General features: G+C 44.9%; 1 protein-coding gene across 1 annotated transcript in view; it reads right to left on the bottom strand.

Annotated features, from left to right (window-relative positions):
• Positions 1–16,199: 16,199 nt before the first annotated feature.
• LOC129387273 (uncharacterized) overlaps positions 16,200–17,666 on the bottom strand; it is a 5,881-nt gene continuing 4,414 nt past the window's right edge. Inside the window, exon 2 of the mRNA XM_055076100.2 lies at positions 16,200–16,784. Coding sequence (XP_054932075.1) covers positions 16,320–16,784 — 465 coding nt within the window. The 3' untranslated portion in view covers positions 16,200–16,319. The remainder of the gene's footprint in view (positions 16,785–17,666) is intronic.

Here is a 17,666-nt window from a genome sequence, read left to right as displayed (position 1 = left end):
TTGCTCGGTGTCCGTCGTTTTATTGCTTCATGCTTCATCCCCACCAGACGGGCTTCTGTCGAACCCTCGACTACAAGTAAACTATTCGCGATAGAGTCAAGAATGCAGGTGCGCCTGAAAACGGGATAAAGAAATTAGTGTAACGACTTCATCTGGAATTTCATTCCAATAGACTATTGTTCTTGTAAAATAAGAGTTTTTGAAAAAGTTGTTATGCTGTGTTAACGGCGCTTTTGCTAGGGGAGTGTTTATTACGAGTAGCATAACCAGTTAAAGGTGTCAAGATGTGCGAGGTATGAAGATGGTAGTGGCCATTCATTAGCTGAAAAAATAACTTTAATCAGGAAAGGCGCGTTCGTTCTGTAATCAAAGAGAAGCCACTACGCTTAAGGAGCTCTGGTATAGAGGTTCTACCGTAAGAATTGTAGATAAATCTGACAGCTTTCTTGTCTATTCTTTCTAATTTTTTAATATTATTATTGTGTAGGGGTCCCAAGTGATTCAAATCAAATAAAAACAATGACAATTGATACGGAATTCTGAGAAACGAACATGAATGTCAAACAACCGGTCTTGTTCATCAGTGCGAGAGAAGTATACAGGCATGTCATTGCATAATGAGCACCTGGTGAAGCATTGCCCACGAAAAACCGCAATAACCCCGTAGAACTCTTAGGATGATAGAAGTTAAAATCAGCATACCAGCTGAGAAGGCCGGTGCTATTGTGGATGGTTGCTTGATACGTGCGTTGTTCCCACGTTTCCAGCGTTCGAGGTCACGTGATGCGCTGAGTTTCGGAGACGTGGCACAATTTGAATGGTGAAAAGATGGGTAACATGGATGTTTTCACTTTGGGAAAAAGACGGCCCTTTTTGCTACAGGCGCTCAGTATCACTATAACCACGCGAGTTCAGTTAGTAAGCCAATATTTAGTCCAATATATAGTTCCCATAAACGTACGAACCTGAAGTCATGTAACATTGTAATACTTTGCTGTCGCTGCTAAGACAACCTGGAGAAACTGAGGCATTTTTCTCTTTTTAATGTTATTAGAATTTTTGACTGCTTCAGCTGTTTTCGCCTGTCCGTCCGTCCGTCCGTCCGTCCGTCCGTCCGTCCGTCCGTCCGTCCGTCCGTCCGTCCGTCCGTCCGTCCGTCTGTCCGTCTGTCCGTCCGTCCGACCGTCCGTCCGACCGTCCGTCCGACCGTCCGTCCGACCGTCCGTCCGTCTGTCTGTCTGTCTGTCTGTCTGAGCAATAAGCGTTGCAAATATTTACTGACACCTTCATTGTCTCTCATGACTCCTACAATAAAACAATGGCCTCAGTCCCTAGCGGCTGCGGAGCACCTGATCAAGGTGGCGGTCAGACCTGTAACGTGGCAGAGTGTGCTAAGAATCTCTGGTCCCGAACAGCCGCCACTGGAAACTGAAAATGGCAACGTAGAACACATGAACCCTCTCGAGTGAAACTAGCTTAGCAGGACTGTTTGGGGAACTACCAGATATTGTTTGGGATATCATTGGCCTTAGCGAGATTAGAAGAACTGGTGAGGCTTATACACTGCTGACTAACGGCCATGTCCTCTTATATAGGGGTTCCCAGATAAGAAGCAATACAGTGTAGTATTCCTAATCCATAAGGACATAGCGGGCAACATTGACGACTTCTACAGCATTAATAAGAAGGTAGCAGTAGTCGCAATAAAGCTGAATAGGAGGTATAGAACAAAGGTAGTACAAGCCTACGCTCTAAAGTGCACTCACGATGGTGAAGAAATAGAACAGCTTAATGAAGATGTCGAATTAGCGATGAGAAAAGTGTAAATTCAGTATACTGAAGTCATTTGCCACTTCAATGGAAAAGTTGGAAAAAAGCAGGCTGGTGGACAAAGCATTTCGCAACTATGACATCGATTCTAGAAACACTGGAGGAAAGATGTCGGTAGAATTCACGGAAAGGAATCAGCTCCGAATAATGAATACCATCTTCGGAAAGCGCAGCAGCAGGAAGTGGACCTGGGAAAGCTCGAATGGAGAAACAAGAAATGGAATAGATTTCATACTCTCTGCTAATCCCAGCATAGTGCAGGATGTAAGTGTTTAGGTAGGATAAAGTGCAACGATCATAGGTTAGTGAAGTCTTCTTTCCCGCACCCCCAAGTAACCCTGCCGTGAGGCGGCGCTAGCAGCGCAACATTCGAGCCATCTCTCGCACTGTGCCTCAACCAGTCCGACCGCCGCGGGCGCCAGGCCACGCGGCGAAGCCGCACTGCAGAAGACAGGAGCTATGCGGGAAAACAAGATATCAGGGGACGCGTGAGAGTCACGCATCCCCACAAGTGTTCCAGAGAACTGGAAGAGTGCCAACATTATTCTAATCCGCAAAAAGGGAGACATTAAATAATTGAAGAGTTCTAGGCCCATTAGCTTACTGTCGGTATTGTATAAAGTACTCATGAATATAATTTCCAATAGACTAAAGGCAACACTTCAGTAAACCAAGAGGATAGGCTGGCTTCAGGAAGGGATACTGTACATGGATCACATCCATGTCATCAATCTGCTAATCAAGAAACCTGCAGAGCACAATCAGCCCCACTATTTGGCCTTCATAGGTTACGGAAAGGCATTTGACTCAGTAGAGATACCAGCAGTCAGAGGTATCACGTAATCAAGCAGTACAGGAGGCATACGTAAATATTCTGGGAAACATATTCAAAGAGTCCACAGCTACCGTGCTTCTCCAGAAGAAAAGCACAAAGATACCTATAAAGAAAGGGGTCAACAAGGAGCTTATTCAGTGCTATTCCAATGCCATTTACTGCATGCTTGGAAGAAGTATTCAAGCTATTAAAGTGTGAAGGCTTAGGAGTGAGGATCAACAGCGAATATCTCAGCAAACTTCGGTTTGCATGCAGATGACATTGTCCTGTTCAGGAACGCTTGAGTGGAATTACAAGAACTGATTGAGGGCGCTAACAGAGGAAGTGTAAGAGCGGGGTTGAAGATTAATATGCAGAAGACGAAGATAATGCCCAATAGGTGGGGAAGGAAACAACAGTTCAGGATCACCAATCAGCTTATAAAGTCTGCGAAGGAGTACGTCTACCTAGGTCAATTACTCACAGAGGACCCTGATCGTGAGAAGGAAATTTACAGAATAAAAATGGGTTACTGTGCATACGGCAGACATCGCCAGATCCTGACTGGCAGCTGTCCACTATCTTTGAAAAAAAAAAGGTGTACAATGAATGCATTCTAACGGTGCTAACATATGGGGCAGAAACTTGGAGACTGACAAAGAAGCTTGAGAACAAGTTAACGACTGCGCAAAGAGCGATGGAACGAAAAATGTTAAGCGCAACGTAAAGAGACAGGAAGAGAGTGGTGTGGATCAGAGAGCAAACTGGGATAGTTGATATTCTGATTGACAGTAAGAGAAAAAAATTGGAGCTGGGAAGGCCATGTAAAGCGAATGATGGATAAGAGGTGGGCCATTTGGGGTACAGAATGGGGGCCAAGAGAAGGGTGCGCAGTCGAGGACGACAGAAAACTAGGCGGGATGATGAAATTAGGAAATTCGCAGGCGCAAGGTGGTATCAGTTGGCGCAAGGCAGGGGTAATAGGAGATGCAGGGAGAGGCCTTCGTCCTGCAGTGGACATGAAAATAGGCTAGTGATGATGATCTATCTATCTATCTAAGCAATACGCTTTACAAATATCTACTGAAAACGTTTTCTTCTTTCTCATTTTTCCGTTATAAAAGGTTTGTAATAAGTTTCTATGGTTTCCTTAATTAACTACAATAGGCAGATCATTTATAGTTGCCTAAAATTATAGGCAGGTTATAGGTAGAGATTGACTCACCATCCCGGCCTTGCGAACATATCCAACGAAGCTGCCGAAAAACCCCACTACACGAGCTGAGGGGGTTACGCAGCGGTTTACTGCTCAATTCCTCATCCGGCACCTTATTCAGCCATAGGAGAATGTGGGCGCGCAGACTTCCCCTGTGCTGGATTTCCACGGAAATACGATCAGCGGCAGCACGTCGCCGCTTGTCGCATTGTCGTTTCGTTTCTCTTTGCCGCTCCTCGCATTCACGCTCCTCTTCCGGAGTCCTAACTATGCGTTGCCTACCCGTAGCGGTACTGCAACAACAGTGAAATCAGTTGCCACGCTGATTATTTTATATTTGAAGCTCTAGTGACGTCACTCCCTACGTCACAAGCTGGTGTTGCAGCTGCAGCTTGCGAAACAGTAATGTTTGCCGGTAAACCTATGTGGAGGCGCTATGTGCTTCGCATTGTTAGCAGAAGGCCTTATCATTATTTTTCTTTTTTGCATGCTTGTTTTCGGCTTGTTCTGTATTGAAACGAACGCTGTTGTGTATGTAGTATACGTGACACTAAAGAATATATGTATGAACATACCTTTTCAATCGCTGAAGGATATTTTGTTTTCGTGGGGACGATGCCGCGAAATATCCCGACCAACAAGGCGCTAACAGCTTCGCTGTAATATGTAAAGAAAGTTCGAAGTGTGCACACAAGTTACAGGTCGAAGCGTTACAGCTCTGTTTAAAAACAACGCAGAGTCTAATTTGCTGCCCCGGCGGAACTGTAAGCTGCAACTAGATGACATCAAATGAAAATAGGGAAAATGTTGACAGATATTCTCGCAAAGTCATAGGCGTGTGAATGATTTATTGGATTTGTAAAATTTTTTTATTCACTGCGCAGGTGTGTTTTATGCTGCAAGGTTTCTGACGGACTTGTCATATAGCAGCAACGTTTTAACGTGCTTTACTTATCTACAGGCAACCGAAGTGTTTATTGCAGCTGCTCGAAGGAAACAGCTTGGGACAAAGAAACATCGTGATTCTTCAAGGTTACATAAGCCCACGGTCTTTTTTTTTGTTGGTTAAAACATTCAGATGGATCAAAAATTGTCTTTGCTGGTTCATACCGCCAACTTGTAGATACTGTGCACACTCCCAGATAGAACTAACTTCTCACCCACTGAACCTCGCAGCGTAGTCGGCACACTGTGATCATTAATAAAAAAGCGAGACGTTTCTCCGCGGTTTTCAACTTGCAGTTTAGCTCAATGCAATCACGTGCTTGCTTTGTGTGGCAGAAAAAACAGCGTTCTGAACCATTCTGCACTCTAGTGTAGGCTTGCTGTCATGTGCCCTAGTGTACCTGTTAACACAACACAGCCGACACCTCCCGTTTCCGGCTTGCAGTTCAGCACTGCGCCTTCCACTCACAGTTGTGCAGGCCGGGTATCCTTGGTACAGCACAATGCAACTGTCAGGACGGGATGAGAAATTCACCTTCTTGGTCTGCCGCCTAAAGCCCCTTATTTGCCGTTGCCCCCGCCCCTTGGCATTGACCATGCTGTCCTTCTACGCTTGCTGCAATTTGTATAACGTCTGGTGCAGCTGTTCAAATTGCGATACAACAGGATTTTCGAACTACCGCGTCCAGCACAGTCTTCGAGAACGGTGACATGAACGGGACACTAAGTGGAGCTCTCGCCAGTTGTAGATAAGCTGTGCAGCATGCTATTATGAAAGTGTTTTTACACAAATTGAGGGCGCATCCGTGAGGAATATCCAAGGCAAAGTCACTAGCGCTACGAGACTCATAAAGAGGATAAACAACAGACACACGGGCATGAAGGAAGACAACGTCATTCGACTTGTCAGCCACATCGCCTACGTAGCCGCTTACCACAACTAGTACGTCGGGGAAAAGAATGAGATCAGCACGCTCATAGGGAAAACGTACAAGATAGCCCTGGGCCTCCAGGAATCGACGAGCACCGAGCTCCTGGCCCAGCTGGGTACACACAACAGGCTGGAAGAAATAGCCGAAGCACAACGCATCTCGCAGCTCGAACGCCTGTCGACCACCACGACAGGAAGGCGCATTATGAACAAGCTCAGCATAACGTACCACAACTAGCACAGCCAGAAAATGCGAATCCCCAACAAAATCAGAGACACCATTACGGTGGCAAATATCCCAAGAAACATGCACCCCGATTACAACGGAGGCAGAAGAAAGGTAAGAGCCGAGGCTCTGCTCCGTTCATTCGGCAGGGAGAGAAACGCGCGCTTTATCGACGCAGCCTAAGATACCGCCGCAGTCAAAGACGCAAACTCCAAAATCAGAATCGCATGCAGTGTATACACCAAACATTCGGAAATAGCGGAGAAGTAGCGATCGCGCTAGCCCTCATAGAACAGGAATACGAAGTCGTGCTAAGCGACTCGCAGACGGCAGTAAAGAATTACGCCAAAGGTAGAATTTCCAAGGAAGCCCTGTCCATTCTGGTCAAAGCGGGCAGATCCAAAACCGCGAGCTCGAGGATCATATGGTTCCCCGCGCACGTCACCACGCAAGGCGACGCGCTCTCGAACCTAAACGAGGCGGCGCACCGGACGGCGGAAGACATGACCCGCCGCGCCGAACAGGACAACGCCTCTCGCACGATAGCGAACACTCCTCGCACAGAACGGGACAGGCTCACCAGATGCAGTGAAATAACCGGCCCATATCTAAACGCCAGAAGGATATACCTACCGCCGAGTCCCAAATTGAACAGGAGGCAGGGTGTCGCCTGGAGGCAGCTCCAGACGAACACCTTCTTTAATCTATTCCGTCTGAAACATATCTTCCCAGATAAGCATCACGACAATACGTGCAAATTGTGTCAGGAAGGACCAGCAACACTCAAACACATGCTGTGGGAGTGCAATATAGTTATAGGAAGGATGGCAGTTGCTCCGGAGGCCTTGTCGTTGAGGTGGGCCGTCGCTCTGCGCAGCTCAGACCTCGGAATTGCGACGTTGGCAGTGCAGCAAGCGCGTGAGGGGGCGTTGAGGTAGGGCCTTGACGTTTCCCCGCGGGAGACCTGATCCCGGGTCGCGTTAAACCTTGCCGGACGTACAATAAAGTTGTATCCATCCATCCACCTTGCACTCCAAGGCAATTTTGAATGCGAATTCCGCACAGCGTCAGAAAAGAATTAAATATATCCGAATGAAGAGCAACTACTTCTATAGCGCTCACTTTAACTTTCTTTTCGATGCTTTCTGAAAATGTTTAATCTTCTGTAAGGTACGTTTAGCTGTGCGCAATAGCACTGCATGCACAATATTTGCTGAATCTTACAGTTTATTTTTGGAGATTGCGAACAATGTGTGTTTTAATTGCGTATCTTGTGTCACAGTAGCTCGCGCCATTCTTCGTCAAGATTTGGTGCTTGTCATTTACGTATGCTACATATTAGGCTAACGATGTAGCTTATTATATTTTGATATGTGCCCAAAGTGTACAATTGTAGTCTGTAATTTACCAACAAAAGAAATTAATGATAATTTGCAGTGACCATAACATTTTGCACGTTTAGAAATTGCTAAATCCACGTGCTTTTACGCGTCACCAAACATTTACCTTGTCGTTTGCACACACTTCATGCGGATGCCTATAGGAGCCGTCGCGAATGAAGGGTGAGTGCTTGTATGGACCCTTCGACGCGTGGCGCCGCGTCCATCACACGCGGGCAACATCTCGGCCTAAGACCTGGATGACTGCTGTAACTGTATAACATTATACTTCGTGAATTGATATTCATACAAAAATATATTTTCCTGCCTAGCCACTTTATAAACATACGCACGCGTACAAATAATATGAACTATGTGGGATGTCGTTGCCATGGGGAACGACAAATTATAGCGCACCCAATCAGTTTATTATTGCGAACGTGTAATATTGTTTGTTTCTCCCAAGAGGAACTGGAGCAAAGCGAAATCAGAGCTCCCTGGACTCGGATCTAAAGCTAAACTACATTATTGTTTCGGTTCTACGCACTGCTTAAAACTACAATGCTAGTTCCACATGGAGCTTCTGTATCCTGCCCATTACTATAAAGGAGGGCTGTTTTTCCGAAGCCTTCCAGATTTTCCTGACCGTGACTGCGGCTGCTGTCATGCCAGATAGCCCATACTCTTAAAGAAATTAATTACTTCGCGGATGATGGGTTTCAACCCCGGTTCCCCAGCTCAGCAGCCTCATGCTCTAACCGTAGTGCACAAATCTTTTTTTTATTATTATTGCCCCTTTTGTGCATATTGCAACAAAAAGCAACCAGGTATTTATGCGAATGCATTAAATGGCTCATGACGCGGAAAATCCGGCGTTGTCTGCGTGGCCACACGATACTACAAAAAGGTTACCAAACCTCGACCTTTGATGGGAGTCATACCAATGACCTTTGGTGTTAATAAGGTGAAGGTAGTAAGCCACAGTTAATTAAGGTAGAGTTAATGAAGTCATTTGAACCCACAATATGTTATGTTAATTATGGGGGAGGTAATTAACGCCCAGTAATTAATCTATACCTAATTGACTCAATATATCAATTAACAATAAATGACAAACGCTATAATCCTCGGCATTTGACGGGAGTCGAACCCTCGATCTTTGGTGTTAATTGAGGCGAAGTTTATTAAGGCACAGTGAATTAAGGGAGCTAATTAAATCACTCGAGTCCACAACCTTGCGTTGTGGCATGATGTGCAAGCATCGCGTGGTGGTCGCATTACTTTTTCATTTATTCACGTAGGGATAACTAAGTGGCCCTTAAGTTATTAGGAGAACAAGCAGTAGTTTTAGAACAAAAAAGTGTCACCCCTACTGTAGTGACAACATTTTAGAAATGCATGAGCGCTGTCAAGGGTTGTGCCTTCGCCAGCATACAGGCACACACTCTTGTTTTTCATGTCTGCAAAGCTAGACGTACATTCCCGAAAATGCATTCGTGTGGACCGAGCATCCCGCTCGCACTAAAACTTCGCCATACGGGAGCTCTAAGCAGTGACGGCCACTTAGCATAATAAGGTCAAACGGCAATCTATCTATTTTCTATAATCAGCAAAAAAAAAAATCTAATACCTTGTGGCTATAAGGGAAAATCATTCTTCGTGATCCTCAGCAGCAAATTCCAAAAATAGAGGCCGTTTCAACAATCAAGAAACACATGACGTATAGTTTCTGAAATATGAAGTATGAAAGACACTGTCCCTGGTATCACTTCCATTCTTTTCATCTGCTTAAAGCACGTTTTGCCCTTGGTCTCCGTTGTACATAGCCCTATATAGCAAAACAGGGAGGGCTACATCTGATACGTCTTTGTACAGTTTTTTTCTTTATGTTCGCTGAAAAAAATATGTCTTCGTTCGGAGGTCTAACAGACCAGAAATACACCCTTAGGAAATCCAAAAAGTGAACCTTACATGTTATCTGTACTGATACGATAATGTCCGTGTGAGCTGGGCTTCGCCGCAGGAATCGGGAAATGGCGAAGGCCGGCACCATGTTGGGGGGGGGGGGTGAGGGGGGGGCTGAATATGAGTGAAAATGTATTTACATGTTACATGATATGTACAACGCTGTGCCTCGATGATAGTCTCGAGTTGTTCTGGTTATACTGGTACCGGGATAGCTTTAAATAACATCCCGCGTATAGTTGAGACAAACAGCGAAATGGTCCATTATGAACGAAAGTGGAGTGACATCCAATATGTTGTCCAGGAGAGTGGGGTGATCTCCAAGGAAAAGGTCGTTTTTCCCTCTTGGTTTATGTTGTGTGAGTCATTTCAAGGAGTGCGCCCCTGGCAGTGCCAGTGCCTGAGTTCTCGCCGCATACGTTTCGGTCCCCTTGTCGATTTGTGACATCAGTGGCCTTCTGCCCTTAATTGCTGATCTTTGTCACCCTGGTCACCTCAGGGAGTGACTGGAGACAAAAGAGATGACTTTTCTACTTGGGAAGGGCAATTAGCTCGACAAAAAGCGCAAGTTGAAGCATAGCCTGGACTTGCAACACTGTATTCTAAGCAGATCATAACAGTACCAACGACATAGCTAGCTAACGTGCTCCTCAACCTCAATTGGCATGCCGTGTACAAAAAAGGATTCCCTAAGTTGCGGAAAAATAAGAACCTCTTTATGACTAGTCCTATAAAGAGGTGCACCATCCCAAGCCCCCGCCCTTAACTTCATCATCATCATCATCATCAGCCTGGTTACGCCCACTGCAGGGCAAAGGCCTCTCCCATACTTCTCCAACAACCCCGGTCATGTACTAATTGTGGCCATGTCGTCCCTGCGAACTTCCTAATCTCATCAGCCCACCTAACTTTCTGCCACCCCCTGCTACGCTTCCCTTCCCTCGGAATCCAGTCCGTAACCCTTAATGACCATCGGTTATCTTCCCTCCTCATTACATGTCCTGCCCATGCCCATCTTTTTTTTTCTTGATTTCAACTAAGATGTCATTAACTCGCATTTGTTCCCTCGCCCAATCTGCTCTTTTCTTATCCCTTAACGTTACACCCATAATTATTCTTTCCATAGCTCGTTCCGTCGTCCTTAATTTTAGTCGAACCTTTTTCGTAAGCCTCCAGGTTTCTGCCCCGTAGGTGAGTACTGGTGAGACACAGCTATTGTAAACTTTTCTCTTGAAGAATAATGGCAACCTGCTGTTCATGATCTGAGAATGCCTGCCAACGCACCCCAGCCCATTCTTATTCTTCTGATTATTTCCGTCTCATGATCCGTATCAGCAGTCACTACCTGTCCTAAGTAGATGTATTCCCTTACCACTTCCAGTGCCTCGCTACCTATCGTAAACTGCTGTTCCCTTCCGAGACTGTTAAACATTACTTTAGTTTTCTGCAGATTAATTTTTCGTCCCACCCTTCTGCTTTGCCTCTCCAGGTCAGTGAGCATGCATTGCAGTTGGTCCCCTGAGTTACTAAGCAAGGCAATATCATCAGCGAATCGCAAGTTACTAAGGTATTCTCTATTCACTCTTATCCCCAATTCTTCCCCATCCAGGCCTCTGAATACCTCCTGTAAACACGCTGTGAATAGCATTGGAGAGATCGTATCTCCCTGTCTGACGCCTTTATTGGGATTTTGTTGCTTTCTTCATGGAGGACTACGGTGGCTGTGGAGCCGCTATAGATATCTTTCAGTATTTTTACATACGGCTCGTCTACACCCTGATTCCGCAATGCCTCCATGACTGCTGAGGTTTCGACTGAATCAAACGCTTTCTCGTAATCAATGAAAGCTATATATAAAGGTTGGTTATATTCCGCACATTGTTCTATCACCTGATTGATAGTGTGAATATGGTCTATTGTTGAGTAGCCTTTACGGAATCCTGCCTGGTCCTTTGGTTGACGGAAGTCTAAGGTGTTCCTGATTCTATTTGCAATTACCTTAGTAAATAATTTGTAGGCAACGGACAGTAAGCTGATCGGTCTATAATTTTTCAAGTCTTTGGCGTCCCCTTTCTTACGGATTAGGATTATGTTAGCGTTTTTCCAAGATTCGGGTACGCTCGAAGTCATGAGGCATTGCGTATACAGGGTGGACAGTTTCTCTAGAACAATCTGCCCACCATCCTTCAACAAATCTGCTGTTACCTGATCCTCCCCAGCTGCCTTCCCCCTTTGCATAGCTCCCAAGGCTTTCTTTACTTCTTCCGGCGTTACCTGTGGCATTTCGAATTCCTCTAGACTATGTCCACTGAATTCCTCTATGTCCACTGAAGGTCGAAGGCCTTTTCCTGCGATCTCCAATCAGGCCTCTCATGCTCCAACCGATTCCAACTTGCCCTGCGAATTTCTCGATTTCATCAGCCCAACTAGTCTTCTGCCGTCCGCGTCTGCGTTAGCCTACTCTTTGCGCTAATTCTGTAACCCTAGTGGTCCACCGGTAATCTAGCCTACGCAGTACATGACCTGCCCAGCTCCATTTGTTTCTCTTAATGCCAATTAGAATATCGGCTATACCAGTTTGCTCCCGGATTCACACCGCTCTCTTCCTGTGTCTTAACGTTGCGCCTAACATTTTTCGTCCCATGGCTTTTTGCGCAGTCCTTAACTTGTTCTCGAGCTCCTTTGTCAAACTGCCCCATATGTTAGCACCGGTAGAATGCATTGATCGTACACCTTCCTTTTTAAAGATAACGGTAACCTGCCAGTCAGGATCTGATAATGTCTGTCGTATACGCTTCAACCCATTTTTATTCTGTAAATTTCCTTCTCTTGATCAGGGCCCCTGTAATTGACCTAGTTAAACGTACATCTTCGCAGACTCTAGAGGCTGACTGGCGATCCTGAACACTTGTTACCTTGACAGGCTTTTGATCATTATCTTTGTTTTCTGCATATTAATCAACCCCACTCTTACTCTCTCTCTCTTTGTTAAGGTCCTCAATCATTTGTTGTAACTCGTCCCCAGTGTTGCTGAACAGGAGAATGTCCTCTGCAAACTGATGGTCGCTGAGATATTCACCGTTGATCCTTACTCCTAAGTCTTCCCAGCTTATTAGCTTGAAAACTTCTTCCAAGCATGCAGTGAGTAACATTGGAGACATTGTGTCTCCATGTCTGACCTTTTTCTTTATAGGAATCTTTCAACTTTTCCGTGGAGAACCAAGGTGGCTGTGTAATCTTTGTAAGTATTTGCTAAGATATTCACGTATGCTTCTTGTACTTCTTGATTACGTAATGTCTCTAACTGCTGGTATCTATACTGAATCAAATCCCTTATCGTTATTTATGAAGGCCATATAGAAGGATTGCTCGTACTCTGCAGGTTTCTCGATTACCTGATTGAAGACATGGATGCGATGCATTGCGCAGTATCCCTTCCGGAAGCTAGACTATTCTCTTGGTTTTCTGAAGTGTTGCCCTTAGTCTATTGGAAATTATCTTCGTGAATACTTCATAATATACCAGAGTAAAATGGGCCTATAATTTTTCAGTTCTTTAACACTTCGCTCTTTGTAGATTAGAATGATGTTGGCATTCTTCGTTCTCTGGAACACTTGAAGTCGTGAGACATTACGTATAAACGGCCACTAACTTTTCAAGCATGGTATCTCCCCCACCTTTGATTAGACCAGTCTCCTGCCGCTTTTCCCCGGGTGTCATACAACGCCCTTCTAACTTCATCGTTAGATGGAGCCTCTGTATCCTGTTCATTACTGCTCCGAATGAATGTAGCGTGGCTGCTCTAGGTTATTGCACACGACAGTATAGAATTATTCCGCTGCTTTTTCTATATTTTCCATATCGCTGATGATATTACCCTGCTTACCTTTCAGTGCATACATCTTGGCTTGTCCTCTGCCATGTTTTCTTCTGATTTCACGCTGTATTTTTTACTGCTTCGCAAGTCTTGCATACGTTATAATTTCGAATATCCTTTATTTTCTCCTTGTTGATCAGTTTTGACAATTTTGCGAGTCCTATCTCTTGAGTTGGACGCTCATTCTTTGTCGTTTCCTTATATTAGGTCCTTCGATGCTTGGGAGAGCTTACCTTCTGGTTGCCTCGGTGCGTTACCTCCCACTTCAATTGCTGCTTCTGAAGCCAGCCTAGTTGCTCCACTTTCTGAAGAAGGTGTTCATTATTCTCAAGTTATTCCTTTCCGCGAATTCTACCATCTCTACTATAGTGTTTCTAGCATCGACGTCGTAGTTGCCTATTGCATGTTCACCAGCCTAGTTTTTCCGCACTTTTGCATAGAAGTCGCCCATTACTACAGTATACTAAGTTTGTTCTTTTCTCATCGCTCAATCCACACCGTCATAAAATTGACTTACTTCATCATCATCATGACTGGACGTTGGAACGTAGGCTTGTACTACCTTTTATCTATTCCTTTTCAAGTTTTATTAGAACTACTGCTACACTCTCATTAATGCTGCAGAATTAGGCAATGTGGCCCGCTATGTCCTTATAAATTAGGAATCGTACCCCGTATTTCTTCTTATATGGGAGTTCTCTATAGCAGAGGACGTGGCCGTTAGTCAGCACTGTATAAGCCTCACACGGTCTTCTAACCTCACTAAGGCCAATTATGTCCCAAATCATGCCTGATAATTCGTCAAGAAGTCCTGCTAAGCTAGCCTCACTCGAGAGAGTTCGCGTGTTAAAGGTTGCCAGGGTCAGTTAATTAGACCTCAGTAGCATTAGAAGTTCACTTTCAGCCCCGCGTCCCCCTTAATGGAGGACACCAGTGGATATTTAGCAATTCCACATGTCGTGTAGTTCTGGTATGCCAAAGCTACTCCATCTCTGGTGAGAGATACAGCATTGACGTTGTCTAGGATGACAAGGAAAAGAATGTAAGGCACACACCGAACACTTTCTAAAGATATAGTTGTTGTATTGCTGCACCTGTCTGCATGATGTCGCACCACTCGAGCACACACCCCGTGTTACGATGTTAGTCAGTAAATGGTGGCTCTGTCCCGTAATGCCAAAAGTTTGGCCAGGCCCGATTAATTCCTTAATGACATATTATAGTCGCCCGTGCTTGTACTTTCATAAAAATATATAATCACAATTAGGGATATAGGCTTACAGGGAAACCACATTGAACTTCTATGACTCGTCAGTCTTTCGTACCTTTACATTATGCACTTCACCGAGTGACCGCGTGGCAGGTCGCCTAGTTCATGTGCCTCGTTAAAGACAAATGGAGGCCACAATCACACGCATACTCCTATCGTGCTATCTATCTATCTCCTATCTATCTCTATCTCTATTTCCTATCTATCTATACTCCTATCGTAGCCATTTGAGATGATCGTCGCGCGTGTCACACTGCCAGTAGCACGGATGCGCGAGATCACACGCCAAAGACAGAGGAATGAAATGGTCAAATATACAGCATTTGATCAAGCGCTTAACGAAAGATTCAACTTGTATAAAGCATCACCACCAATAAATGATTCCCCCTTCTTTTTACTTAGCATACATTCCAAGATGCGCGCCGGATGCGCGCTATCAAAGCTTCCGGAACAGTACGGGTATCTGCTGCATTTACAATACACCAATTTTGCTGACGACATTATCCTACCTATATCTCATTGCAAACGGCATGCTCTATTTTATGCCAACTTTCATTCTGTCTTCATGTTGCCTCCCCATGTTTTCGCTGCTTCCATATATTATCCTACGTTGTAATTTCGAATACCACTTTTACTTCATCAGCTTTGGCAGTTCAACAAATTCTTAAAAATTATGAGGTTTTGTGTGCCAAAACCACGTTCCGATTATGAAGCACGCCGTAATGGGGGACTCCGGAAATTTGGACCACCAGGGGTTCTTTAACGTGCACCTAAATCTAGGTACACGGGTGTCTTCCCACTTCACCCCCACCGAAATGCAGCCGCCGTGGCCGGGATTCGATTTCGCAACCTTGTGCTTAGCAGTCCAACGCACTATCCACTAAGCAACCACGGCAGGTAGTTCAAAGAATTCTACCTTATCTCCTGCGTTAGAAATTTCTCGCGTTTTTTATTAGTTTCTTTGTTACTTGAGATAGCTTACCTACATGATTCACGCCTTACCTCCCACTACAATTGCTGCTCTTAAATCGGTCTAGTTGGTGTCATTCTTTACCTGTATGCTATCATCATCATCTTCATCATCATGTCTTTAAGCAGCATATCACTTTGCTGCGCCAGCATAAATTTATTTGCTTTTACTCCGACTGCGTCTAGGTTGGCCTATTTCTCATTGTTCATTTTGCTTTCTCTCTTCAAATTGAGTCCAACCTTAGACCTCTATAACAAATGATAATTGCCTAAAAATAGTTTCAAATAAAGATGATGAGACGAGTGCAAATGGCTGGCTCTTTCCAATTGCAGGATAAATATGGCTTGTTACCCTACCTAACACTTCTAATCCTGCAAAATGCTGGGGTCAACACAGCGTATGAAATCTATCTCTTTCTTGTTTCCCTGTTAAGGATTTTACCGGCTAAATTACAGTTATTCCGCTTCCGGAAGAAGTCGTTCATCAATCGGAGTCGACTGCTTTCCGCGAATTATTATCAACATTATTCCTAGAGTTGATGCCGCAGTTGTCAATAGCTTGTTCAATATCCGGCGGACGGCCACTCTGTCCTCTGACTGAGTCCTCTGACAGTGTCCTCTGGTGGTGGTGGTGGTGGTGGTGGTGGTGGTGGTGGTGGTGGTGGTGGTGGTAATAAACTTCCTTTTTTTCCGTGTAGCAATTCAACGAAACAGCACCTAACAGCGTCAGGCTAGCCGTAAATATAAGAAAGCGTTGTATCGACAAGTGACACCGTGAAAGAAGCAAATAAATTATTCAAAATCACTAGGATCAAATAAATACGTCATTCACTGGAAAAATAAGACCCATAAGAGCAAAGATCAAGTCCTGTTATATCAGGCCTTCGGCCAGGAGTATTAAATCGTCAAACGTTCGGTAGTACTACGTCCAACGTCCTCATTCTTCGGCGCGGCTTCAGGAATGTCGCCCAAGGAGTACGCGGAGCCCGGCGTAACGTTGCAACCGAACGCCTGCGTAAACCCAGGAAGGTGCGGCACAACCACGTTACAGGCGGCGAAGTTCCTCAATGTCGGTATCATCTGGCAGTATCTGAAGCAAGTGGCCATGTACAAGAGTCGTTCTGCAGGCAGCCCTGAGAAGTAAGCGGTGGGCCTCGGCGACGACACCGTGGCAAGAGCCCTCCTCACCACATGTCCCGCGATGACTTCCTTGATCAGCTTCTCGATCTCTGTCTTCGACGTTGTCCCGTTTTTTAACCTCTGGAAGCTGTAGTCAAGACTTTGCTGAAGGCGCTCGATGAAGTCCAGCAGCGCAGGTGGAAACTTCACTTGGGCCAGAGGCAGGGGCTGGAAGTCGTTATCCTGCAAAGCAGCAAGCAATTTTTGCAGACCCGCAAGCCCTGGATAAGGTTAGAGCTCCGCGGAGAAATACAAACCAAACAAAAATTATACAGAATTTTTTTTGTGCGCTCGTCAGGCTGAGGACCTTGCGGTCTTTAAGAAATACAGACATAAATTGACCAAAAAACTGCGAACTGCAAGAACTTCCCATCACCAACAACATCTAGACGTCAAGAATGCTCGACATAGTACACTATGGGCAAGATTAAGTACTCTCTTACAGCCTAATAGTGCACACACGGCATTAACCAAATTAAATATTGATGGAAAGGAAGTTTGTGGTTTGGAATTGGCTAATCTATTCAATACGTTTTTAACAAACCTGACTACCAGCGCTGCTCAATCATGCTAAAAAATACATGCACATTCGAAATGATGAATCGGTTTTCCGGTGTCCTGTTGCGGAAGGTGACGTAGTGCCAGTAATAAGAAATCTCAACAACAGCAGTAGCTGTGATATCGATGACATTCAAATTCGGCCAGTCAAGTATGTAGCTGAAGTTATCGCCCTATACTTGCTCACATCTTTAACATCTCTTTAGTAACTGCAGTATTTCCGAAAAAAAAATGCAATTAGCGAAAGCCGTTCTCCTTTTTAAAAAAGGAGATCGTAAGTTCTTGGTAAAACAGACCAATTTCAATTCTGCCAGTGTTCTCAAAAGCCTTTTAAAGAATGCTTCATCTAAGACTGCCTAACTTCATTCATAAATTTAACCTGCTAACACCATTTCAGTTTGGCTTCTGCAAAGGCAACTGAGTCTGCATTGCTCGAACAAAAAGAATATATAACTCTTGTGTCTTCGTCATGCTAGTTCTGCGCATGCGCTGTATACTTCCGTTGCT

Source organism: Dermacentor andersoni, chromosome 2, assembly GCF_023375885.2.
Source record: "Dermacentor andersoni chromosome 2, qqDerAnde1_hic_scaffold, whole genome shotgun sequence".
Classification (NCBI taxonomy): Eukaryota; Metazoa; Arthropoda; class Arachnida; order Ixodida; family Ixodidae; genus Dermacentor; species Dermacentor andersoni.
Note: the sequence above shows the minus strand (reverse complement) of the source record. Positions and strands in the feature narration are given on the sequence as shown.